General features: G+C 35.0%; 1 protein-coding gene across 6 annotated transcripts in view; it reads right to left on the minus strand.

Moving 5' to 3' along the window:
• The window catches only part of Nlgn1 (neuroligin 1), a 670,827-nt gene that overhangs the window by 446,431 nt on the left and 196,477 nt on the right, over positions 1–27,919 (minus strand). For 3 of the 6 annotated variants that reach the window (XM_028763737.1, XM_028763720.1, XM_028763761.1), the window contains one exon: positions 7,229–7,288. The exons of the other annotated variants lie outside the window; for them this stretch is intronic. In XM_028763737.1, coding sequence (XP_028619570.1) covers positions 7,229–7,288 — 60 coding nt within the window. The remainder of the gene's footprint in view (positions 1–7,228; positions 7,289–27,919) is intronic. 6 annotated transcript variants of the gene reach the window in all.

Raw genomic sequence — 27,919 nt, forward strand, 5'->3', positions numbered from 1 at the left:
GTAATGAAACACAGTATATTGTTGCATTTTAAGGAGAGAAGGACATGATTTTAATGTCTTTATATTGCTGTTTTTTCTCAAAATGTTTCTTAAGCAATTCCTACTAATAGCTATTTATGAAAAGAACAACAGGCACCCATTGTTTTCTGTCTAAACCTTAGTTTTCAAGAGATGGGCATGCTATTCACGGACTATTAAGTAAGGACAATGATTCATTTCTATCTAGAGTCAAGTCATCAATCCCTCTTCTATGACTGTGGAGCTTTGTATCAAATACATGATTACATTACGTCATTTGTGGTCCCATTTGTGAGTATAATTAGGTCATTGCATTATTTGTTTCGGAGTTTAATCTTCCTGCTTAAGTACTGTCAAATGATTGTTTACACGGCAAAAGTGTGTGCACCTGAGAACTTGTGGTTGATACACTTACAGAATGTGATAGAAATGCTGCATCTAGAGTAGTTACAGCATTCATTCATCCAACCCAAACCTAGTCTTTGGAAGAAAACAATAAAAACAAAGTATATTCATGCTACTTCCTACAGCAAATGGGCTCCTCTCAGCATTTTTTGTGCCATGGTTTTAATCATGTAGGTGTGCTTTGATCAAGCTAAGTTCAAGTACAGAATGGCAACATCTAGTGACAGCACTGTGATTTTCTCCCAGTCTGAGTTTCAGTATTTTGCTAAGATTCACTGACCACAAGTATGTTATGTGATTTTCAACAAGAATGTAGAAATACCAAAAACAACCAAAAAGAAATATGACCAAACTGATTTTATATATTTTAAAAACATAGTAATTTCTGCTGAAATGGCTAACCTGTATTTTGGTTCACTCACAAATATGGAACATATCAAAACATGACTGTAAATAAAACAGTGCTATTTGAGACCAAGTTGTGTTCCTGTATGCTCATAAACACCTCTGTATCAAGTATATTTTGTTTAATATTGGTTTGAAAGTGCTGTTTGAAAATACAGTTTAATTTCTTTACTTTAGAATATTTTAATCAAATTAAATTGTCCTATAAACTTCCAGGTAAGATATCAGCTTCCAGAGGAGGCATGTTATAGATCACACGGAGAATTGAGACAATTTAGAGACTGTTTCGCCCTCCTTTTAGAAAGAAAACATGAATTTAAGTGCCACATTTGTTTACTGTGATAGAGGAATTTCTTTGAATGAAAAGTCATTTTTAAATCAAAAAGGACAGTTTCTCTTGCTTATTCAGATTTCCATGTTGAGAAAATAGCTCATGGCAGAACATGAAGTCTTTCTTTGTGTCTGTCTGTCTGTCTGTCTGTCTGCCTTTCTTTCTTTTTGAGGTAATCAATTTTCAGGCAAGAGTTTATTTATTTATTTTTAGTTTCTTTAACTTTATAATTGATTTTTAGTTTAGCACAAAATTAATGGGCTTCCTTATGACAACTTCATAAAATAGTCATTAGGCTTGTTGCAAATTGCCCCTTAAAGAAAGATCAATTTAACATGAGCCAATGCCTGTGTGTATGTGTGCATTCTTGCCTCCCTCCTGGATATATGAATTTCACGCTAATGTGCTTGATCTGTATTTTATATTATAATCATCTGCTAGGCATAGTCATTACATTTATCTTCTCCTGAAATTGTCAGGCAAAAGGTACTGTCTCTTTTTAAATGTCAATTATTTTATTTTCTGTTTCTGGGTATTTTTCCTTCATGTATACCTGTGTGCCTAGTGACTGAGCTGCCAAAGACAGTTGCTATTTGCATGTGGGCACCATGAGTTGAACCCAGTGCTCTAGAACAAGCAGTGCTTTTAACCACTGAGCCAACTCTCCAGCTCCTGCGTTCCCTCTTATATGAAGATTCAGGGGCTTGTGGAGTTGTCAGATTAAAAAAAGGGAGAGTAATTCTTTTCCTGATTGTTAAACTACACAACTAAAATACCTGCTTGCCACATAAAATTTTAGCTTCTTATTTTTCTTGTACAGTTGGCATTGAAGAAGCAATACTAAATTATTAAACTGAAATCATTAGCCAAACTGTTCGCAGCAGACACTGTACTCTGCTAATTGTATGCTTGGAGGTAGCACAGAAGGAGGCTGTTTCAGAATTCTCCTTTAATTAAAATTACATAGAATTACAAAGCACCCACTGTGAACAGTAATGAAGTCTTGGTAGAGCCATTCTGTTCACCTGGAGGACAATACCGGCACACATTGAGAAGACTAGCCGTGCACCTTGAAGCAGATCCACCTGAGCAGTGTCGAAAGTGCAAACATGTCAGCAGAAGCTAGGGTTTGTACCCAAGCAAGTCTCTTTCGTTTTCCTTGAAATTTATACTTGAAGGAATTACAGATATTAGGGGCAGTTTGAATTTCCAAATTAGTTTTTCAAACTTTTCAGAGGGTGTGGTCTTGCCTAAAAAGTTAGAATATTGAGCTCTTCTTGTTATGAACTTATTTTTTTTCTTTCAAAGGAACACTGAACTTGAATAATATAACATGTGTTGATTCCTAAAATAAACTAAAATTACAAAACTTAAGCTAATTTAGTATATTAAAAACCTTTAGTATACATAAGAATCTTCTATTATAACCAGAATTCTCAGATACTGGCAAATTTTATACCTGAGTGCCATATTTTTACTTGTTTGCACAGTCTCTAAGTCTTTTTTTGTTAATAAAGACTAGTTGAAGTTTTAAGTATTTATTTTGGTTTTAAACAAAATAAAATATTGATAAATGGAATTAATAAATCAGACATCATAATATGCAGTAGTATCTGGTCATGCTCTTTAACAATCACATGTTGTCAGTTTTTCTACCCCATTGTCAGCTCATGTATTAAATGTTCTTAAGTAGTTAATAATGAATATTTTAGAGCTACAGTGTTTTTGAACCTTCCTTATTATTTTATTTCCTATATAATAGATAATAAAGTATATCAATTTTGTTCTTTACCTACAAATTTTTGCTTTACATAAATAGCTACTTCAGTCTTTACTAAAGTGGGCCCTTCATGAGTTCTTAGAATACTAGCTTAGTTCCAGTCAAACTGTACATTTTTATAAGCATATTCATAATTCTGTCATTTTCTTTAGTTCTTGTTAAACACAGGAAGTTTAAGAAGAGCAGAATTGTGAAGGAAACCTTCATTAATGATTAGGAAACCTCTTAAATATTAATAAAGAATCCTAAGGGGCTTTTTCCAGGGAAATTATATAACGAGATTTTGAATATGAACCTTTACACTTAGTAAGCATCCTACTTACAACTAGTATTTTAGACCAACATACAAAGTGTCAATGAGCTAGACCAGTTCATAGGAGAGTCTATACATGATATGTAGGACCCAGTATTACAGCTTCTCTCGATGGTCCCACTGAATAATTGCACATAATTCCTTAAATATGTGCTTTTATTTCTTTTTAAGGGGACATGAACTGGTTAATTGCCCATATTTTAGAAGTTTTGAGATTTAATAGCTTTTAACATGTGAAGCATTGCCTTAATTAAGTTTCTTGTTTGATACATATAAAGAGACGCTTAAAGACATGTCCGTGCCTTTTGTTCATGTTTATGGGTGCCAATTATTTTTTAGACCTGCTAGAGTGAAAGAACATTTGGCCTAATGTGTTCTTGTTAACCCAGGCACAAAACAAGCATGTAGTTTGGTTACAAAATATATGAGAATCTACAGAGAGACTTGTAGGGAACTTGAATCTATATGGTGATAATAAATTCCATCTAAATATTTAAATGCTAATATTGAGATTTTTGGGCAAAATTAAATATATCTCTGTAATCTTCGAAGTATTAAATTGAGAGAAATCTTGGCTACTGTTTTGAAATATTTTAGGACTTCAGATCAGCCAATAAAACAGAGTTCTTTTGATTATTATAAGTCATAAGTTGAGAACAATGTGTCTTATTTGGCATGTAGATTATTGCAGATGAGGAGTTAGCAGTACCCATCTCTATAGAGAAGCCTGTAATACTGAAAAAAGTGAATAAAGGATAAAGGATGTTGAGTGTCAAATGGGACACAGAATGCAGTGCTTGATGAAACACGGCTAGTGAATTAGGGCATAGGGAAGGTGTGGATAATTGCCAAATAACCTGACTTTCAGTGATGGATAAAAAGCACTATAATTTATATCCTTTGGTCTCTGTCCCGTGATGCCAATTCAACATTTGTCACAAATTCTAACTAGATATTAGATCATTTTGATGTGTTTCACATCTACAAAATAGTTCTTAGAGCACTGAAGAGGGGACATTCAGAGTTTACTAAATGTTTTCTTAATGCGATATCTGAATGGGCCTTTCATGTTTCTGAAGTAATTGTGAAATGAAGCACAGAGGAATGGGATCCATTGGAACTGAGTGCTAAGGCAGGATACAGCCTTCAACATTTAAAAGTGTTCCTTGACTTGGTAGCCCTGGCAAATGGCTTCCCATGTCATGGTTGAGACCTGATATTTAAGCAGCTGTTTAGGGTACTTTTAATAATGAACTAAAAATGTCAAAAGTGATTCAAAATTGCTCTGTAAAATAGATGCAGGTGCAGTACAGATAAATTCACTATTAATACTCAGAGGTCCCTATTCCAACATGTAAATATATGGGAACAATCTCACTCAATGGGAAAATCATCGAATTAAATCAGCAAATGAAAAAAAAACTAGAGTGATGATATTGTAGAACTATTACTATAGTACCAAATTTTGGACTTTATAAATAACCCTCAAAAGCAATTCTTTATAGTAACAATGTGTAGGATATTGGATTGTCAGAAAAATTTACATATTTTACATTTCCTTATAGCACAAACTGGGAACATCACCCATGTCCCAGATAGACTAGAAATATTCTGAATGTTTGACTCTATCAGACCTAGTATAGATTTATTCTTTAACTATTTAGCACTGGAAATTATGTGTCTTAGCAGTGACTTTTAATTATTTAATATTAATAGTAGTGATTAGCTTATGCATAATGGTTACTGGTTACTCATTTACTGGGATCCATGTTAAATGAATATACAATCAAATAATAATAAATTACACTATAGTCACAATTATTTTTAATTACTTATTTGTGTGTGTGTGCAGGATATGTGTGCATCCACACACACCTAGGGAATTTGAGGAGGTTGGACAACAGAACTGGTATTTGTGAGGTCCATGGGGTGAGTACTGTGTTCTGAGCTCTGGACCTCTAATAGAACAGTGTGTTTGTTTGAATAAGATTGGCCCCTTAGGTCTATATATATTCATGCTTCACTCCTAGTTAATGAGCTATCAGGGAAGGGCTAAGGGGTGGACTTGCTGTAGGAAGTGTGTAACTAGGAGTGGGTTTTAAAGTTCTAAAATCATGGGCAAAGCCCACTGTCACTCTCTCTGCCTGCTGCCTGAGGATCTGGATTTAGAACTCTCAAAGACTTCTGTAGCAACATGTCTGCCTTGTGCTGCCGAATGAAAACAGACTAAGCCTTGGAAGCTGTAAGCGAACGTCCCATTAAATGCTTTCTTCTATAAAAGTTACCTTGGTCACGAGGTCTTTTCAAAGCAACAGAGCACTAATATATACAATATATACTCTTAAATGCTGAGACATCTTTCCAGTCTGTTAATAATTCATAAGTATTATAAAATGAAAACTTGAAAATGTAACAATTAAGGTTTCAATATTTTGCCTGTACCTTTTAGGTTTCCATTACAGAAGAGTTTGTTGAATTTGTATCAGTAGAATTTAAAAATAAATGGATGAAAAATTGTGTGTGAAAGTCATTTGGTCATAGATTCCTTCAATGAATTGAGAGAATATGTCTGCTGACCTGGGGGCAGATTACTTTTTTTTTGGAAAATCCTTCCTAATGCCTTATAAATACCTTTCTGAGATTTATTTCTGAGAAATAAATATTTTTCTGACGTCTGAGGAAAAACATAAAATCATAGATTGTGTTAATCACCTCTGTAAAATTATAGTTAGGATAGCATTCAAACAAAAAAAGCAAAATAAATACATATACATTAAATATAAAATCCTGAATGAAAGGGAGATGGGCTGAATGAACCAGCTGTCTTTCTAGGAACTTAGTTATATATCAGGTAGAAAGGCAGGCTGAGAGAGCTAGCAGATACTTAGATTTTACAATTAATCAGAACTGTATGATATAAGAATGTGAGGCCGAGAAAATAATCCCCATATCAGTGAATTAAGAAATATTTTATTATACATGAATGGTAATACTTTGACAGTTATAAAATTTTATTTCATATTATTAAATTATCTAAATCTATACATATTTTGAAATGAAAATTATACCTGTAATCCTGTTTGTTAAATACCTATTAAATTTATCAAAAAATGTTGTTTAAGATTTATTTATTTCTTAACAATATGTGTCTGCATGTCTGTGTTTTGGTGTAAATGTATTTAAGTTCAGGTACCCATGGTGGCCAGATGAAAGCATGGAACACCCTACAGGTGAGTTTCCCATACACATGTATTGGGACTATACTAGAGTCCTGTAACAGGTAGACAGTTCTCTTACCTAAGAACATGTCTCTAGCATCACGAACCATCAGATTACTAAGGGGCCAGGCCACTTATATGGATACATTATTATTATTATTATTATTTACCCTAATAGCTGGGATGCCTTTGTTCTCTATGTAATATCATTTAACTGATATGATATTTAACCATATCAACACAAAGCAAGATTAAAAAATCTAAGTCATATTGCTCAAGAAACACTTTGCATCAGCTTATTTCTCCTTTAATAGAGCATGGAGTATATTTTGAAAAAGGAAGTAAAATGTAATAATGATACACAGTCAAATTGGGCAAAAGTATTTACACAGATTAGAGCACATGCAGTGGGTACAGGGACTACACAGGGGAGATTGTTAGTTCAAAGAATGTGGACTCATCAAAACATGGGATGAAACATATCAAAAGTCAGTTCAAGAAAACCAAAAGAGAAAAAAATGCCCCTCTTTTTAAAACATCTTAATGGTTGGCATCAAAATGTAAAATGTAACATTCACTTTAAAAAAATTTCAAAATGCATATTTATGTGTAACAACAAGCAAGAAGACAAAACACATCCAAAACAGGAATTTAAAAAGAACTCTTCAAAAAAAGACAAGAAGTAAAAAAATGAGAAAGGGGTGGGAAAGTGATCGCGGCCCTGGTCATGCAAAGAGATTCGGTGGGGAAAAAAATACCTTCATCTTCAGCACCGTCATTATCACCTAAATCATCTGTCTGTTTCTTTGTAAGGGGACCTAGGATTGAGAATGGAGAAATGGAGGGAAAAAAAAGACAATTCAAGAATAAACAAGACTGAGGGGAAAAAAATAAGCGTAAATACTAAAATTCTCAAGGATATTTCAAAAAAGTTCAGGGAAGTGGTTATATCAGGTTGACTTTTTTTTATTTTTAAGAAAAAAATCCCCTTCCCCAAAATATCTCAAAATATCTCATAGATTTGGTTTCTGAACATTTTCAGCATTAAAAATACACCATTTGATCAGAGCCCAAAGAAGGTTTTTTGTAAAAATACCCACTTCACATTAAAAAAGAACAGTTTAATTAGTTAAATGTACTTAATTTGTCCAGTATCCTGTCTAATTAAGTTTATGAATCTCATAAATATATAGCAGGTCAAACTATTCTTTAACTTGGGACAAGATAACAGCATTAAAAAAAGAAAAGTAGAAATGTTTTTTAAGTTGCTCTTTTTCTGCTTTTTAAAATTCTGCCCTTGTATGATCATTACCACTTTTATTTTACACATTTTTAATTTATACATTTAAAAAACCTGTGACTTTTTAAAATTACTTGTCATGACACAAGTACTCCCCCGTGTGTTTTAATTTAAATGTTAGTTGTGGATTTAAGGCAATTGTCACATGCAGGAATGTATCAACAGATAATTTTGTCACTTGGCGGAGAAAAGGTATTATCAATAGAAAATATGTTTAGCTATCAAAGCAGTTATACAGTCAGGGCTAATATTTCAAAATCAACTTTATAAAACACTAGATTCATGTCATTGTGCAATTTCATGCCCACTGTATTTATTTATAATAGGATCATGTTTTAGAAGAAAGATTGCATTAAAACACCATGGATTTTTAATACATGTTTTGTTGACCCTAATGGTGCTATTTTGCTTAAATAAAAGAACACACCAAAGGGGAAGTTAAAGGCCATATGTAAGTAATTTTAAGTGTCATAGAATTGACATACTTAACACACAAAAGCAAGTCAAGATTCACATTGCCTTACTGAATTTCTATCACTATTTAATTTGTATGATATTTCATAATCATCATGCAAAAAGAAATCACTACAAACACAGGACATTCTATTGAAAAGGACAGCCAATCACATAGCAATAACCAAAAAGAATTTTGTCATGCATAATGTAAGAGTCTTAGAAAGCAGACTGTGAAGGAATGGAAGTCATGTCTTGATTCCAACCATGTGAGTATTAACAACAAGCATTAATTGTGAGCCCACATGACACGGAAGGACTGGCAGACAATTTGAAAGACATTGAGACCTTTTCAACAAAGACTTTTCACTATGCTTGCAATTTACAACTAAACTTATTGTCATATCTCTCAAAGAATAGGAAACATCATACCATAATCACATGGAAGAAATAATAAGGCTTAACATTTTTTTTCAGGTCTGAAAAATACCACTACAAATATCAATCACCGGTGAATGTCAAAATATTGAAAAACTAAAAATTGGCTATAAAAGGAAAGTACCTACTAGATACTGCAATTATGAGGTCATGGGAACAAGGTCATTCAAAATAAAGAAAAGAGACAGCAAAGCCAATTCAGTTACATGTTTTCATAAACACACCTTTAAACCATCATTCTGTTGAGAAAAGCTAGATGAGAGGAATATTTTATGTTAACTTTGTGTCAGTTGCAAGCTCACAGACATCCACATTTAATAAGATCATTCAAATGCAAAAACCATATAGGGCTATGTAACTTTCACAGACTTATATATGCATATTTATATACCTAATAACAGTTCCTGAAAATTAGAATATGTCTAAATTCTAAATTTTGCCATTGGAATATTTGAAACATTTCTAATTTCAAAATATCCTTTAAATACTAAAATAGTAGTATTACCTAAAGATTGAGATACTTTTCCACATTCCTGTTTTCTAAGATCCTATAAAAGCATCGCTTGAGAAACTCTACTTTCTAATTTTCACTAAATTATTTGATTTTCTTAATTCTTGGGTTTTTTAAAAAAATCAGTAAAATCAGCTTTTCTTGCTGACTCATTAGTTTGATAACACTTGAAGGGTATGTAAGTCTTGTCACACAGACGTTTCTCTTTCCCTCTTTCTCTAGTTCTGTGCTCTCTCTCTTTTGGACAACTTGAATGAAAGCACGTTGGGGTATGTAATGTAATCTCCACGGTCTGTCTTGAAAGTCCTGCTACTGAGTTGACAATTTGGCATGCTTCATACGCCTACAAAACTGTTTCCTCTTGAACCCGTGTGAGATACGAGATTAAGGACGTGTTATTAAGCACGCTCTCCAACTCTGCACGTGGAGTGTAGTTTGCCTTTGCTGTGTAGCTAAGTAGAGACATCATAGAAAGTATTGCAAGTGTAAAGGAAAGAGGTATAAACATATAGGGCTATGTAACTTATTCTATAAGCCGAGAATGCTGAACTGAACCTTCTGTGTAAGTTGCTGACCTATCCCTTTCCTCCTCAGAAACTTGTGTGCCTCTTAATAGAGAACACTGTTTACTTACCTACCTACATATTGTAGTAAATATGAACTATTGTGAACAGACATAGAAACTTAGTATCGTAAATAAATGAAGGCATCAGAGGAAGATGAGGTTGAATTATATCAACTAAATACTTATTTATTGATATATTAAATAATACTATTTTATTATAATATTAAATTGTTACTATAGTACAAGCTGTAGCTATATTTTAATCATCTAAGCTTAAGTTTGCTCTCTTACTCTCAAGATTTTTTTTATCTGATGTTCTTTTGAAGTTTTAGGAGGATAACAATTCAGGACAAAAATTATCACAATAAATAAACTAGATTTCATTCAGGTCTATGCCTAAAGAGGCTGAGAACAAACTAAGAGTAGAAATTAACATTGATTTCTTTAGTGTTTCAGTGGAGTAAACACAGCCTAGGGTTCACTGCAGGAGATCTCCAGATAACTTCCAGTATCAGTACACCACCATGCTTTAGCCACTCTGGCTCTTGTTTCCATATTCTAACCAGACTCAAAGGACATGCATGGTACATACTCACTAATAAGTGCATATTAGCCAAAAATGTACAGCATAAATAGGATAGATTCCACAGAACTCAAAAAGGTTAAGAAGAGGAAGAGCCCAAGTGAGGATGCCTCAATCCCATTTGGGAGGGAGAAGAAAACAATCACAGCATGGGGAAAGGAGGGAGGAACATGAATGAATGGGAAAGTGGACAGGGAAGGAAAGAGGGGAACATGATCAGGTGGGGAGAACAGGACTGAAGTCCTGAGGGCCAGCCGAAAGAATGAAAACAGGCAAACTCTGAAGGTAGGATGTGGGGGTACTCTCTAGAGTGTACCAGAGACCGGGAAAGTGAGAGATTCTCAGGACTCAAAGGGTCTTGAGACCTACATTGGGGAGAGGGAACTTTTAGAGCCCACCTGCAGTAGAAAGACAGGCCATCAAGTGAAGGATGGGGTTACCATCCTATGTTCAAAAACTGGGACCCATAATTGTTCCTGTCTGAAAAAACTTCAGGGACAAAAATGAGAGGAGGTCCAGAGACAGCCCAAAGTGGGATCCAGCTCAAGGGGAGGTTCCAAGACCTGATGCTATTACTGAGGCTATGGAGAACTTACAAAAAGGGGCCTATCATGACTGCCCTCCAAAAGACCCAACAAGCAGCTGACTCAGATGCGGATATTTACACTATGTAGCAGGATATTTTCCAGCAAGTTGGGAGGAGCTAAGGTGGGAGGAGTAAGGAGAGGAAGAGGAGGAGGAAGAGAAGGAGCTAGGCAGAGGTGTAGGAGCCATGGAAGACCACATATGTATCAAGAGCAGTCCTGGGCAGTAAATTATATCTTAAGGTTAGATATTGGCACACACCTCTAATTGTGTGGGCATCTTGTTTATTGAGCATTACCAAATATATAAAGCCTTTGGATAAGTTTTAAGCATTAGAGTCTTATTTCTACTGGGTACCATGTGGATGGCGGAATGGTCTGGGCTCAGCCCAGCCTTGTGGAGATAGAGTAGAAGATTGGCAGAGCCATCTCCCACGCTGGCATCTCGTGGGTGGCAGGGCCAGTATCTCTGGCCGCCTGAGCCAGTGGCCTGTGCCGAACAACAGTGAGAATATGCTACCACTGCTCCTGACCTCAGGCCTAGCCTAGTCTGGAACATGGCAGCTCCATAACACAAGACAGATCGGGTGCTGCTGTTATAAATATCTCCTGCAACAACACCCAAACAATGGACAGAAACTGCTGACCCCTGTAGTTGAATCAGGGAAAAGCTGGAAGAAGCTTAGGAGGAGGGCGACCCTATAGGAAGACCAGCAGTCTCAGTTAACCTGGACCCCCGAAATCTCTTAGACACTGCACCACCAACCAGGCAGCATATACCAGCTGATCTGAGGCCTCCAACACCTACACAGCAGAGAACTGCCAGGTTTGGACTCAGTCCAAGAAGATGTACCTAACCCTCAAGAGACTGGAAGCCCCAGGGTGTGGGAACATCTGGTGTGATTGGGGATTGGTGGGGGTTGGAGGGACATCCTTGAGGAGATGGGGGGAGGAGCTATGAAATGTGGAGCAGTCATAGGGTAGACTAGGAGGAGGATAAAATCTGGAGTGTAAAAAAAATTAAATAAAAAAATGATAAAGAATATAAACTGTTATAACTGATATACTCACTAATCTTTAAATTTTGTGAACACAAAGAAGATATTATATATGCATAGTTAGCATTTGTGTTCTTGTGATAGGTGGACTTTTCCTCTTCAGAGACCACGTACTACTCAAAGTCAAGCATCCTGATTTTCCCAAGGGTAAAGCGTCTACCCTTTGGATATGAGTCACAAAGAACATTCTAACCACAGCTTATGTTTCTTTTAAACAGCAAGTATGGCAACTTGAGTATCAGCGGTTTTAAATAGGTATCATAAAGTATCAACTATAAAGCAATGAGACCACTCCACCCTGGGTGTAGAAGTGATTTATTTTACCTTGAAACTCACACCTTCTCTTCTCCCAGAAGAATGCACACATAACTCTCATTAGAGTTAATAGGAAAGTGGACCTCATGTCATTTTGAAAGGGAGTAAGAGTAATTACTGTATTTTATATCTCCTATAGGCAATAAATAGATTCTGTGGGGAAGCAACAGTACTTAAGCAAGCTACAGTGAACACCCAACCATGAACTTCAAACTCATTTAATTTCAAGAGTTCTTTTTGTGATTTCCATAAATATAACTAAAGTCTTGGCCCTTACAAAGGGAGTGTAATGCATTCTTACATTTTGGAATCTGACCATGATGCCTTTTATTTTTTAAAGAGGAATAGAAATATCAGCATTTCTATATAGTTAACTGGAGAATAATTATGAGCTCTGAAATAATTACTATCCACCAATATTAATGCTGCTTTTTATCATTCTCTTTGATGAAGGGCTAATATACTTTAGTTCTCAAATATATTAGAAGTGATTATAAATTCCTTCATTATCGTTTCAATTCAGCAGAAATTAGCCAGACTTTGTGTCACGTGTATTGACAAAGGCAAGTAGGCTAAGAGTATTATTAGCTCCTGACTTAGAAGGTTGGGCATGAGAAATGTGTCCCCACAGAGGGAAGGGACCTCTGAAATTCTGAGGATTATTTAGAGTCCCAGTTCCGGGTAGGTCACAAGATGATAAAAAGAGGCTAATGACCTTGCTGTCTTGCCTCACCCGCTTGACCTTGGAGCCTTTGATATAAACTGACTATAAAAAATGTTTAAGGTCATGCACACAGAATAAAGGCATTGAAAGGCATTGTTAGTATTCTTCAGCCATGAGACAAAAGTTAATAAATAAAACCAGGATGAAGTTTGTGAAAACGCTATTTGTGTTCCAGAAAAGGAACAATGCCAGAATTTAATCCATCCTGAGTAATGGTAGGAATTATATTAGTCAACCTTTTCTCATTTATCAAACTGATGAACACTAAAACTTAATATGCTTAAGTGTCCTTCTAGTGGTTACCACTGCAAGCCCTACTAATAGGTATCTTACACTTACTAAACAAAAAGTCATCCTATGTCTCGAGTCGTCTTTTACTTATGATCAGACAAAATATGGTTGAAATGTAATTTTCTTACTGAAAAAAAATTTGAAGACCATCAAAATTTTTGAACAATTTCTTAAATATGAATTATACTGAAATATAAATACATTATAAATCAGTGTGATGAGTTATTAAAAGCAAACATTGAAATTATTTATAATCCCAGAGGAGTCCAAATGTGAGCAGTTTTGGAGGTGGGAACATAAACATGATTAATTTTTGGTGTATCTTGGTGAGCTGCCTATTTTGGCTACTAGCGCTCATGTATATATATTTGGAAAAGTCCATACTCCACCTCCAAAAGGCAGTAGGCATATTCTATGTTTATCTTTGTGTTGGAAGAAAACACCTACATTAACACGGAATACATTTCCTTCAACAGTTCTTCAGAGGTTTAGAACAGCTTACAATGTAGCTTTTGGGGAAAGTAAATGTATTGTTCAAATCAGAAAAGGAAAAATAATGGCCTACAATATTGACATGAATTAATCTGTATTTATTAGAAAACGAGCAGTTTTTGTAAAAGTACCTGATCATAGTATTTTGAAGTTTAAACAGAAGGTTTTATCTGGAATTAATAGATCAAGCAGACTGCTCTAACCCTTAAACTGAGTACCACCACATTTGCAATGTTATTATTTAATATTATATTGTCTTAGTTTTTAAGTGGAGTGTATTTGATTATTTTGATTGCACAAAGTGTATCAGAATAGTGTTCCTTTCTCCTCTAGCCTGCTTCTTTGTCCTGTATAAAATAACAACACCTTGTAAATGCCTAGTCACCGTTTCCCTGGTTTTCTAGATATCATCTAGAGATCTGCCTGCACCAGGAGTGGGCTAAGAACACAGGTAACACAAGATGTGTCAGATGCATGAGATAGCTCATTGATGATGCATTTATGACAGTAGCAATCATTTCACTCTCTGGCAAGTCTCCAGCATTCACTAGACGATCCGTTCATCAAAAATATGTCATGCTATGTGCTCGGATATTGTGGTAAGCAGAGAACATATAATCTTGTAGGCAAAAGGATCATTAAGCAAGTCATCACACACACACACACACACACACACACACACACACACAATCAGAGCACATGTCAAAGAAAAGATGTTAGTGTCAGGAGAAGGTCTTTCTTCAGTGTGACCTGATAAGTCTAGAAGTTCATCACTGAATAAATGTTAAGAGGAGAAGCCATCGAGCTGACAAAAGGTTTGGAAATTAGGCAGGGGTTAGATAGAAAATTTTACCTATAAAAATTAGTATGCAGAAAGACCCTACAGTGACAGGAGTCTCCTCAGTTCTTGTGAGGTTGGTGTTGAGGAGTGTATTAAGAAGCGAGGAGGGAAGGCTCCATGAACATCCATGAAACAAGCAGAACCCAAGCCTTAGTCTGAATCCTAAAAACAATGGGAAGATATTTGCAGGCTTGAAACACATCTTGACAAACTCTGACCTACTTCAGTTTTATGCAGAGACATCAAAAAGAACCAAAATCATTTTAAGAAATGCAGCAGGGGATATTTTACATTGAAATCTCCATTAAATTCTGAGACAGAAATACCTTTCTTAAAATGAAACTGGATGACATTTCTGACTGTAAATAAAAAAAAAAAACAGCAAAAAACAAATCCCAGATTCCAGCAATTCTAGGAGTTTCTAAGATTCAATAGTTCTTGTTAAACATGCATTTAATTTTGCCTTAGAATTAGCAATCCAAGAGTTCAAATGTCTGAGATCTTACATTCCTACGAAGGCAGACTGTTCTAAGAGCTCCGTCGGCTGGGACGCTTGGCCTTTCTGGCAGTACAGCACTGATACTTTTCATCTCTGCCATCAAAGCCAATTTGACCTCTCAACATAGCTCTATTCTCAGAGCCTACTTATCATACAGAAGTATGCTCTGTTTGATATTATCTGACCATATCAAATTTCCAGGGGAAATCTAATTCCTGACACTCTTTCAGTCTTTAAACCTCTTCTGTGCCCACCATTGCTCTGTACCTACTTCTTGGTTTCACTGCCATTCAAACTTTAGACTGACTCTTAATCCACCTTGTATATCACCATCCTTGAAAATTGTAAATAATAATTATGAGAAACTTCAAATGGAAAAATGAATTAATTATTTTATATCAACATCAGCTAAACTGCACACATGGTCAGCTCCTGCTAAGACTAAACTGGCAAGTACTTTTAATGAACAGAAATTTAAAAAGCATTGTGTTTGATGTGGAGAATCTTCTGTGTGTTTTAAAATAGCTGTAGCATGACAGATGAATACTAAATATAGTATAACATCAGTTTTGATGTTTTAGAAATCCACGAGTAAAAACAAGGTGTTTTATATTCTGAATAATAAAATTATTTAAAATAATTTTAAATCTGGTGCAGATGAATAACCCTGAAAATAACAAATGACTGTCATTGTTTCTCTACCTGGATTAAAACTTCAATAATTATTTGTTCCCTTTGACTTGGAGGGAACTGTCCAGCCTGGCTCACAGGAATCTCCTTACTAATTCCAGATTTGATCTTTCTCACATTGCTCTCCAAGACATATTTTTACTACTGTGAATATTGTCATTGTTGCTCAAAATGTCATCTGATTCTCCAACCTTGTGTTTTATTCCATATGCTCCAGTCTTTGAATTCGTAATTATAATCAGCTCACCTCAGAATGTGAACTGTCAGTAAAACTGGACTCAGGGAACCTCCTCAAAAAAATAAACAAATAAAGTGTGACATTCTTTTACCCTGGGGGTGGAAAAGGAAAGAGAGAGGATTGCATTTTTTTTCTTTTTTTGAACCAATTGTTATCTTGAAAATATGAAAGAGAGAGGCATTTCTGTACCACCCAGCATGATCTATTTGAGGAAACATTATTAGTCTGCAACATTACTAAATTTCATCTGCATTAATGAGGTGAACATATTGAAGCAGAACCACAAAGATCCTGTTTTCTTGGATGCCTGGTTATCTTAAGAGACATAAGAAATTAGAACAAGTTCTTTGATAGTAAAGTTGTAAGGAGTGTAGGGATATTGGAGGAGTATGCTGGACAGCGGCTACCTGAGCATCTGCTCTCAACATATGCCAGGCTGCTCTTGGGTTTTTACTCAAACAGGGGAGTTTTGAAAGACCAAATCATTTTGGGTCAGAGAACCTGACCTAAGGTTGAACTCAAATAAACTAACAGGCTGGTACCTAGCACTGGTTTCCAGGGCATTCTTCCCAACAAAACCTGCATGTAGCACCAGTTTCTAGGCTACCCTCACTCCCAATAAAACCTGCATGTAGTACCAGTTTCTAGGTTTTTCCCAACAAATTTGCACCCCATGGTTACAAACTCACCCCGGACACTTCACTTCCTAACAACCAACAATCAGGAGGAAAACATAAGTTAAGTTTATGGTTTGACTCTCAGTATCACCCAATTATGTTAAAGACCATAATGCCCCCCAAATCAGATGTGTATCAAGCTAGATACCCACTTCTTGCCTCTATAAATGCTTGCTTAAAACTAGGTTCAGGGCTCCACCTTCCTGCTGTATCAGGTTGGCAGGGAGCCCAAGCTCTATCTTAAATAAAGAGATCCTAATGCAATTACATCGGATCTGGCTCCTTGGTGGTCTTTATGGGGTTCATGAACATATGAACATATATATATATATTATATATGTTTATAATATATATATATATATATTATATATATAATGTTATAAAGTTTTGTTGCCAATTCTTTTTTTTTCACTTATTTTTTTTTATTTACATTTCATATGTTATTCCCTTGGCGCAACATTTTCACTGTCTTTATTCTGTATTTTCTTCTGCGCAAGTTGATTCAATGGCCAAGCAGACTGGAACCTGGGACACAATTCTGCATGCCTTTCTTTCTCATCTGATACAACATATAAGAGGAACACAGTAATTAAAACCCATGTGAATCCAGAGATCACAGATTCACAGAACCCAGAATACTCAGATTCACAAAGTGGTAGTGGTAGAAAGAAACCCTACATAGAGACTATTAAATTGCCTTCCACTCATAGTTAGGAAGTACCTTAGAATATTTCACTGACTTCACCTAGGATCTAAAGATATTTGACACAGTTATGGCAACTCCTTCATACGTCAAGTAGCAATAAATGACAAGCAGGAAGAGGACAGTGTGAATGAATGGTGGATAACTGAATTAACGAGGTTGATATTTAAGGTAAAAGGAAAACCTATCAAAGTAACTTTCAAAAAAACTAGAACAAATACAATTAAAACACTAAATTTTGAGATTCAAGAATTCAAAGCAAGTGAGTAGTACCAACTAAAACTGATAATTTTCTCAGCGATGCACGTTTTTCAATATGGTATTAATGCTTAGAAAAATGAACAATTAACTTCCTTAAGATGATAAGATTAACAAGGTTAATAAACAGCTTTACAGGGCAATATCATAGATGCAGATTCTATTGTGTTGGTATGTTAGTACTAGCCACAATCATTAGAATCCTCCTCAGCACCCAAAGCATTTTGTTGGGCTCAGCTCTTTTCACAGGATGCACTGCTAACATAATAAATGAATTAAAAATTGAACATTTTACATAGCGTTGTGTCATCACAGCGTTCTTATTTGCCTACTAGAATTGATAATGAAACCCTCTTGCTGACAACGTCATACACGTTGGTTACAGGATACATAGAAATCAATATCAAATTAAGATGGAAGCTCTTCTCCTGCTAGCTGCCAAGCACGATGCCTGAAAATATTATATTGGCTCCCTGAATAGAAAACTAGCTATGGACTTTTGTGTACAAGAATACTTCTAGGCTGTTGGCAGGACATTCCTTCTAGAACCTTCCTAGTGCTACTACCATTTCATTCAGTTCCTCATTCTATGGTGACTCTCAACAATAAAATTATTTTCATTGTTATCTCATAAATGTAATTTTGCTCTTGTTATAAATTGTACTATAGATATTTTTTGTTTTTTTTTTTGAGATAGATGTTTGCCAAAGAAAATGTAACCCACAGGTTGGAAAGCACTGTTCTAGGGCAATAGTAGCATGAGCATTTGTGGATAACCTTTTGAATGGATTTGAGATTTCACCCAAGGAAAATGATACTTTTCTAGTACAAAAACATAGTCGAAACCCTATATCTATGGAAGGTCACAGGCAACCTACTATTTATTGTTTGGCTTACTGGGCATGCTAAAATGCTTCCTGAATGATTGTCTAACCTACAGACTAGTGTTTTCTTTTATGATAGAGATGTTCCTGTTTGTAGCTGGTGAAGGATAATGAAGAGCTTCATATCTGATTAATGTGCTGAGAACAAATGATGGTTTCATGCTCAGTTGTAATCAGGATATGTATACCAAAGCCATAGCCATCTAGGGAAATATTACAGAAGGTTAAAAGCAGAGAAAATATAAGACCTGGAGGATTGGGTTGAGTGTTGCAAAAGTATCTGATAGCACTTGATGTTAGCAATCATGAACAAATGTAGCTAAGCCTGACTGTATAAGCCTTAAATTATGTTGGGCCCTTCAACATTCCATTATTGTCTGGGTGATAGCTATCAGGCCTAAATCCTTTTGAGGAAAGACTTGCCACTTCCGCAGACTCAGCTGATTAGCAAAGTGTCATAGTCTCTTGTGGATCAGACTGCCATTGCTGATTTTGAAGTGAAGTTTTTGCCAGTGGATAAATCCACTTCTGATTCTCATGAACTGAGCTGCTTATATCCTGACAATGAAGATTGAAATCACTCCTCATGTGTTGAGGTTTTGTCTTTTACTGTCTATTGTAAATGCTTGTCCCCAAGACCTGGAGTCTGCATTAAGTCCCTGTGACCCTGCTCTCAAGTTAATTCTGTTTGGTAAATAAATACGCCAACAGCCAACAGCTGTGCAGAAGAGACATAGGTGGGATTTAGGTTTTGTGGACTTGGAGGGGAGAGAAGGACCACAAGAAGAAAGAGCACAGGAAGGGGAAGTAGAGTGGCCATGTGTTAAGAGTCTAGAGATCATGGCTCTGAGGCTGCCCAATAGGAGCTAAGGGCAGCCCAGATGAAACATATTATGTAATAACTTGGGGCTATTGATAGGAAAATAGATTCTAACAGCATGGAGGATAGCCAGTTGCCCAAGCCTTGGGTTGTTTAAGGATTATTGTGAATATAAATGCTGTGAGTTTATCTTTCATCCGAGAATTTAAATACCAAAAGTGGAGTAAAAAACCTGTATAGGGCTTTAAACAATCTACTGTAATAATCAAGAAGTGTTTCTAAATACATCCACATTCCTGTTTGCCTTTCCACTACCCCTGGTGCGTGGTGGGCTAAGAAGAACTATTAGGCATTTAAGAGCCTGTATTTATGTAGGTTTCGAAAAATCTAAGCCTATAGGAACTACTGGAAACTAAGGATTGCTGCAGACATTCTGGAAGGGAGACATTCTCATAACAGTAAAATCACTGTGTGTTACCCAATCTCCATCTAGCAAGTAGCCTCCGTCCCCACCCATACTTCTGTAAGGAATCCTTATAAACTCAGTGTACTAAAAAGAATCCCTGAAAGTAGTATAGGAACTACTTATAAACAGGGTTCAAGAAGTGAAGCAGGGGGATAAGAAATGGTACCAAAGGAGTTACATATAAAATTAAACACAAAAACTAAAGTAACATTTTTAAATACCTACTAAAAAGACTAACTTATATTAGTTAATATTAAAACAATTGAAAGGAAAAATATTTTCTAGATTCTTTATAAAAGGAAAGACTTCAGATATATTCACTAGAGGGTTTTTCATCATTTTACTATTTAAAATTAAGTCATTTTGAATTTAAAATTTATCACCATAGATGAAGATTAAAAATAAGCAGTGTTGTGTTTTTTTGAACAAAGTGTCAGATCTGTTTTGCATTAGATGAAATTTAAAAGCAAAATGTCATAGCTATATTTTATTTCCACTGCAAAAATACATATTAGAAAAAGGTCATAGGTTTGGGATAAGGCAGCAGTTCTGGTGGTTTAAGCAGTTAAAAGGTAAAAATGAAAACGTATCAGAGGACTATAATTCTAATAAAATCATAAAGAGATAGTTATGTTAATTCTCTCCCTCAGTGAAAATATTTCTGTTCTAGCTATGTTTGTTCAATGCCTGGCAGTTTTGAAAGGAATTCATGCTTAAAATCTCTGCAGAAGGAATTGAATGAAGATGGTACTACCTTTTCGGGTAGTCAGCTTGCTTGCAAACATCCTCTGAAGTAAAAACAGCCACTGAAAGCTAACCTTCCATCCTGTATACAGTTTGTGTTTTGGAAACCCATGAGCAAAATTAAGGTATTTGATCTTCAAAATATAAACACACCATCTTAAGAGAGGCTTATCTCTCAAGTATTTAATGGCTGCTGGATTACAAGAATCAATATAGGATAAGAAGCTCATGCTTTATTGATTTCTTCTTCACACTTTCATTCTTCACTAGAAGCTACTAAAATGCCCCCAAATCAAACAGATTTTGTAAGACAGTTCAGAATAATATTTATCAAAGATAACATATTTAAGACTAATATTTAGTTACTGGCAGCCAAGATTGCCTTTGAAGAAAAATATCTGTAACAACTGTATGTTTTTTATACATTTGTCTGTCTGATGTTTTTATACACACATACACACACACATATGAAAAGAAAGTATCTTTGAGTGAGGATTTTTTTCAAATATGAAAAAATGAGTTTGAAACTACTTCAATTTTGTATAAAATACATGAATTAAATATTATGGTGTTTTAATTTCATGTGGAAAGCTAGAAACATGTATGTTAAATATTAAATATTCAATACAATAGAGCCAAAAATGTTTTAAACATTTACACATGAATCAATGTTTGGTAACTTTAAGTAGATTTTAAAAAGTAACAATGCTGAACAACAACCTTTGGTGAGTTATTTAGATAAGGAGATCTCTCATTAGATAGCAATCATGTAGTCTCCCAAATAAGCCTTCGCCAACTCCCAGCTGATGTCTATACTTAATAGGAAATGAAACAGAACAAAGAAACCCTTGTTTCTAACATATGCTAAAATACTATTATGATGGCTGCATCTACTAGCCTATAATTTGTTCATAGAATATTACACATGAGATTAAGGATTATTTTATGAATATAAACACTATATTCATATATGTCTGAAAATACATGCTTATACATGTGTAATATGTGGTTTTACTTCTCCCTTGTGAGCCATATAAAGATAAATTTGCAAAGAGAATGAGTGATTTCACTAATTATTTGTTGCAATTTGTTTCTGTTGTAATTGTTAATTATCTAGACAATTAGCAAAAACAATCACTGGAAAACATCAACAACAATACAGAACTGAATCTAAGGCGAATAAAATCACTTCAGCTTAAAAAAAAAAGGAAAAAATTCATAAAAACATTAAGGAAAACTTTTAGTGTAGAATAATGTGAGTCACCATCCTCTGCACCTGTACTGTTGTGCCCGCTCCCCCATCTCTATGCATTTCCCAGAGAAGACTGCTCAAGGAGAAATCAAAGCTTAGGTGGTAGGCTGCGGAGTGTGTCTCCTTGTTCCTGTTTTGTTCCTGTTCCTGTTTTGTTCCTGTTTTGTTTGGAGTATAAAAGGGAGCTACGAAATTGAAAATACAGCATTTGGCCTTTACCAAATGACTCCTTTTCTTTCTTTCTTTCGCCTTCGGCCCTCCGCCGATCCAAGGAACTGAGTCAGCTATGTGGGCGTAGCTGACAGAATAAATCCTAAGTTCCATTTCTAACACTCTCATAAAGGCTTATGATCATGTATAACTCTAATTCCAAGGTGTGCAATGCCTTCTTCTGGTGTCTTCATTCATTAGGCATTTATGTGGTACACTTACATTTACAGAGGAAAAATAATCATATACATAAACTAAATAAAATTTCTAAAAGTTTATTTTTAAAGATCTAATCAAGAAGTACATAGTACCCCCAAATATTTCTTCTCAGCATTATTTAAAATTATATAATGCTGAAAATATTATAGAATCTCTGAGGTCTACCTAAAAGAAATAATATTCAACTTCTATGATAATACTTTGATAAAACAAAGGTTGGAATAAGAATGATAATATTTGTGTGGGCCAATTAATACAACTCTAAGAAATTTTAAACCTTTGGGAAAATTAAGTAATACAAATTAAAATGTGAAAAAGCATCAAAAATAAATCAAAAGAAATAAGAGATAGAGACAATTGAAAGATAGATAGATGATGATAGACAGGTAGATAGATAAATAGATAGATAGATAGATAGATAGATGATAGATAGATAGATGATAGATAGATAGATAGATGATAGGTAGATAGATAGATGATAGAAAGATAGATAGATAGATAGATAGATGATAGATAGATAGATAGATAGATAGATAGATGATAGATAAATGATAGATAGATGATAGATGATAGGTAGATAGATAGATGATAGAAAGATAGATAGATAGATAGATGATAGATAGATAGATAGATAGATGATAGATAAATGATAGATAGATGATAGATGATAGGTAGATAGATAGATAGATAGATAGATGATAGAAAGATAGATAGATGGTAGATAGATAATAGATAGGTAGATGATAGATAGATAGATGATAGATAGACAGATAGATAGATGATAGATAGATGATAAATAGATAGATAGATGATAGATAGATGATAGATAGATAGATAGATGATAGATAGATGATAGATAGATGATAGATAGATGAGAGATGATAGGTAGATAGATAGATAGATGATAGAAAGATAGATAGATAGATAGATGATAGATAGATGATAGATAGATAGATAGATGATAGATAGATGATAGATGATAGGTAGATAGATAGATAGATGATAGAAAGATAGATAGATGATAGATAGATAGATGATGATAGATAGATAGATGATAGATAGATGATGATGATAGATAGATAGATGATAGATAGATAGATAGATAGATGATAGATAGATAGATACATGATAGATAGGTAGATAGATAGATGATAGATGATAGATAGATAGATAAATAGATGATAGATAGATAGATGATAGATAGATTGATAGATAGATAGATGATAGATAGATAGATAGATAGATAGATAGATAGATAGATAGATGATAGACCATAATTGATTCCATAATATTAAAAATAAAGGGATGCTGAAAACATAAGAATGGCGACCTTGATCCATGGTTCAGGAATCTTAGAGATGAGCTCATATGAAAGTTTGAAACATAGTCACTTCTATACTATCAAAGACCTTACTCTGTCTTCACATTTTTTTTTCACCTACTACTCTCTCCTTGTGTGCAAATGTGTTTGTCTTTGTGTGTGTGTCTCTCTGTGTGTATATTTATCCATTTACATAAGAATGATAGATGCCACAGTGAATGTGACAGTGAATCCCATTTCTGGGGTAGAAGGCAAGATGGAGTATCTCCTATGAACTACATCTTTTCAGTCTGTAAGTACAAATAATAGTAGAAATAACTCTATCCTTTAATAATTCAAGACAGAGATGAAGTGGCTACATATATAGCCAGACATTCATATTCTTATGTATTCTAATGCACTGCATTAAGATTCAGTTTTATACTTGAATGCCTTCTCTACATTTTAAAAGCCTTGTTTCCTCAAGTAAAACTGTACTTATGGAAGGATGGGGGTAAAAATACAAATTTCAAATTCCTACCACATTATGATACATAGTCAGTTCTATGGATACACTGTGTGTATCTTGTAGTTAGTACTGTGGACATACTGTGTACACACTGTGGATATATAATCTGAAGAGAGCACACACACACACACACATACACACACACACACACACACATTAGCTAAAAATGTTTTGAGTTCACTTCCTCTAGAAGTCCTCATAATACTCAATTATTTTAAACTATTTTTACTTATCTTATGTGCACATATGTCTTTCTGAATGATCTTATATGTACCTATGCAGGCAGGAGCCTGCAGAGATGAAGAGAGAATTCTAATGTCTCAGAATTGGAATTACAAGTAGCTGTGAGTGGCCATGTGCATGCAGGGTTTTGAATCAGAGTCTCTCTAAGATCAATAAGAACTCTCAATCTTTGAGCCATCTCTACAGCCCCAAACTAAGCATTTTTGAAGGAGTATTTCATGTAATGTTTGTACCTTTAACATTACAGCAACATTTGGGATAGATATACATTAGTACATGTGTTTTCATGATTCTCATGAGCTAAGTTACTAATCTGATAACTCTAGCATATGAGAAATCTTAGATCGATTAAAAATGACACAGAATCTAGCTATACAGAAAGAGTTGGGATCACATGAAGATGTAAGTTTGAGGTTAGTATGTCAAAATCTCATAAATGATATGTAAGTATGTTATACTACACTGCCATCTTGACATCTGGAACACATGAGGACATTATGGCCAGATTACTAAGAATCTCCAAGTTACAGTTAATTCTAGTAAATCTATATAAATCTTCCATGTTTGGCTTAAAGAATAGCTTGTTTCTAATGCATATGATGTCCAGATTGTAACTTAAATTATTAATTAAAATTACTTTAATGTGTAGTTCATTCATAAAATTTGAAAACCACAAACAATAAAATCCTCTATACATCTAAAAATATACTTCAATCTCATTCATCCCAAGCTTCTTTGTTCTAGGTTGTTCTCTGTGCAAACTGTAGGAATTTTTTAATGTAGATATAAATACTTTATATGTTATATGCATTTTATTTTTTCTATTTTACACAAAAGATACATTCTTTTCCTCGTTCTTTTCAAAACTTTTGCTTTTCTTAGTATTATATCTGAAGTATCTTTCTATATCATTATAGAAATAGCCACCCCTTATTAGTTGCTGCATAATGATCACAGAGCACTTTTTAAAATTTTTAAACAATTGTAACACTTAGTTGAAAATTGGGGAAAGGAAGCATGTTAAAGATATCAGACCATGGTGCTTAATAGTGACTTAACATCACTGCAAATTTGACAAGAACAAGAATCTCTGAAACAAGCCGCCAAATGTCACGAGGGAATTTCAAGGTTGGATTTAAGTCAGATGAGACCCACTGTAAATGTGACAGTGGTATCTCATGGGCAGGGTCCTTCTGTGGTACAAAAGAGAGAGTGGTCTGAGGACCTGCATCCATCTCTCCACTTCCCGAGCACAGATGCAACATGTCCAACTGCCTCAAGCTCCTGCTTTGAACATTCACCAAACTGGCTTCACCATGTCACACTGTACTTCTGACCCAAGGTCAACACATCTTTTCTTAAGTTGCTTCTGTCACGAGTTTCATCCCAACAGTGAAAAGGTAAAAATACACGGGAAGCAGCAGAGTTTTCTCCATACCAACTTTAAACCACAGTGGCAACAACTAGGGAAGGAAAACCGCTCAAGCTTCTGAACACTGAATAAAAGCTGCTTGCCTACTTCAGCCAACTGTGTGCTCTCCCTGGGGCTGTCTGCCGTATTCAGTGAGAAGATAAAATACTTGTAGTTTTTCTGTTATTCAATCTGAGGAACAAATCTTCATAAAATACAAATAATATGTATAAATACGAGCTGTCATTGAGAAATTTAACTTTTTGAAAGTTTGTAGTGTATCAACTTACATGCACATGCACAAATACACACACACACACACACACAAGCATACAAGCATACAAGTTTTGTTTTTGTTTTCTGGTAATAAAGTGATATGCCTGTACTGTAAGACAAAACAAACATCTCAAAGTTTTATACTTTTGCTAAAATTCAATTACCAACAGCTTTTCCTGCATTGCAGTTAATTTGCTCATCATGTTCTTCCCAGGAGTTAATGTTTTCATGCCCAGGAGCCTGTCAGGATTGTTTCCACAGCAAGTGGAAACATTTTCTTTTTTTCTCTTCTACGTTTTCAGCTGTCTCTCTTTCCCAAATTGCCCTAGAGCAGCAAAATTAGATTTCCTGTCTGATTCGTCTGATTCTTCTATAAGCTACAATACACATTAGATAAAGATAAATGAAAACAAGGGAATCCTTCCTGACAGTAAGATTGGTTTGGGGGACCCACAAGGCCATTTGTAATGAAAGTAACTAGAGAGTAAAGACAGATAAATTCATCTACCGCACTTTGCTTGTTGGCCCCCGGGATCTTAACCTCTCCTAAATTTCAGACCAACTGAGACTTAATGAAATAAAATCACCTTATGTTTCTTTCCCATGATTGAGTCATTGAATATTGCTCAGGTTTGAGCACACAGCTAATGATCCCACCAAATGCAGTTGGTTTAAGGACACTTAGAAATTTTGAACACATGTGAACATTGTTTCAGTAGGTGATCCAGCTACTCGTGTACATCAGATGCACAATGTATCCTTCATGTACATGTCTGTCTCACAATCACCATCACTCAGACCTTCAGAGTTGACTGCTCTTGTTTCATCTTGTCACCACTGTTAGAAGTCTGATGTTCCTGTCCTGAACTGCAATTCTTCAGAGTACTCAATGTACTCTACCCTGAGGTACAAAGTTCAACAACTAGCTTTGATAACAAAGTACCCTGCAACTCCATGAGGAATAAGCATACTAATGAAAATATCCATCAAGGTAAGTTCCTACCAGTAAACCAATAGCATGCTGTTCACGAGCAAACATCAATTAAGTAAGTATGTGTGCACCCTAATGTTATGTTATTTAACATCTTAGGGGAATAAGACAAACTGGGAAATAGTTCTATTTGTGCAGAAAAAGGTTAGTCATAGACTGTATTAGATACATGTAAGGTTTTCCTAAAAGGATATCTCAGAGGTCATTTCCTGTAAAGAGCAAGTGCTGAATACAATATAAAGAAAAGGCTTGAATTCTATTGTTTGAATGTAGACTTTTAACAAAAAACATAATTCTGCGAGTGAGTGTGTGTGTGTGTGTGCGCACACACACACATGCGTGCAACTTTTTGTGTGCACATGTGTGTGGGCATGTGTGTGCAAACATGTATGAGGGTGTATGCTTGTGCGTGTGTGGATGAGAAGCCAGAGGACAACTTTTGGCATCATTCTTCTACTTGATTTTCTGTTCTGGTCTTTTATCAGAACACAAGTTACACTAGATTGGCTGGCAGTAAGCCCAGGAATCCTCCTGCATCTGTCCTGCAGTGCTCAAATTACAAGTGTACAAAATCACTTCTAATATTTTTATATGAGTTTTGGAAATTGAACTCAGTTCCTTGTACTCGTGAAGCAAACACCTTGCTGCATGAGCCACTTTACCACTGACCCCAAACCATGAGCCCATATTAATGAGATGACTAAAAATACATACTGTGAATATTTACATACTGTTAAATACAGGGTAGAAGAACTAAATATCTAGGGAAACCTTTAAAAGTCTGTTTCTCTTTGACCAATTCCCGCTCATTGAAACTTGAACTCTACTGTGCTTAAATCTCTATTGATGTTTATAGCAAATATTTAACTTCTCCAATTAAGTAT

The sequence above is a fragment of the Grammomys surdaster genome, unplaced genomic scaffold (genome assembly GCF_004785775.1).
Source record: "Grammomys surdaster isolate TR1022 unplaced genomic scaffold, NIH_TR_1.0 62, whole genome shotgun sequence".
NCBI lineage: Eukaryota > Metazoa > Chordata > Mammalia > Rodentia > Muridae > Grammomys > Grammomys surdaster.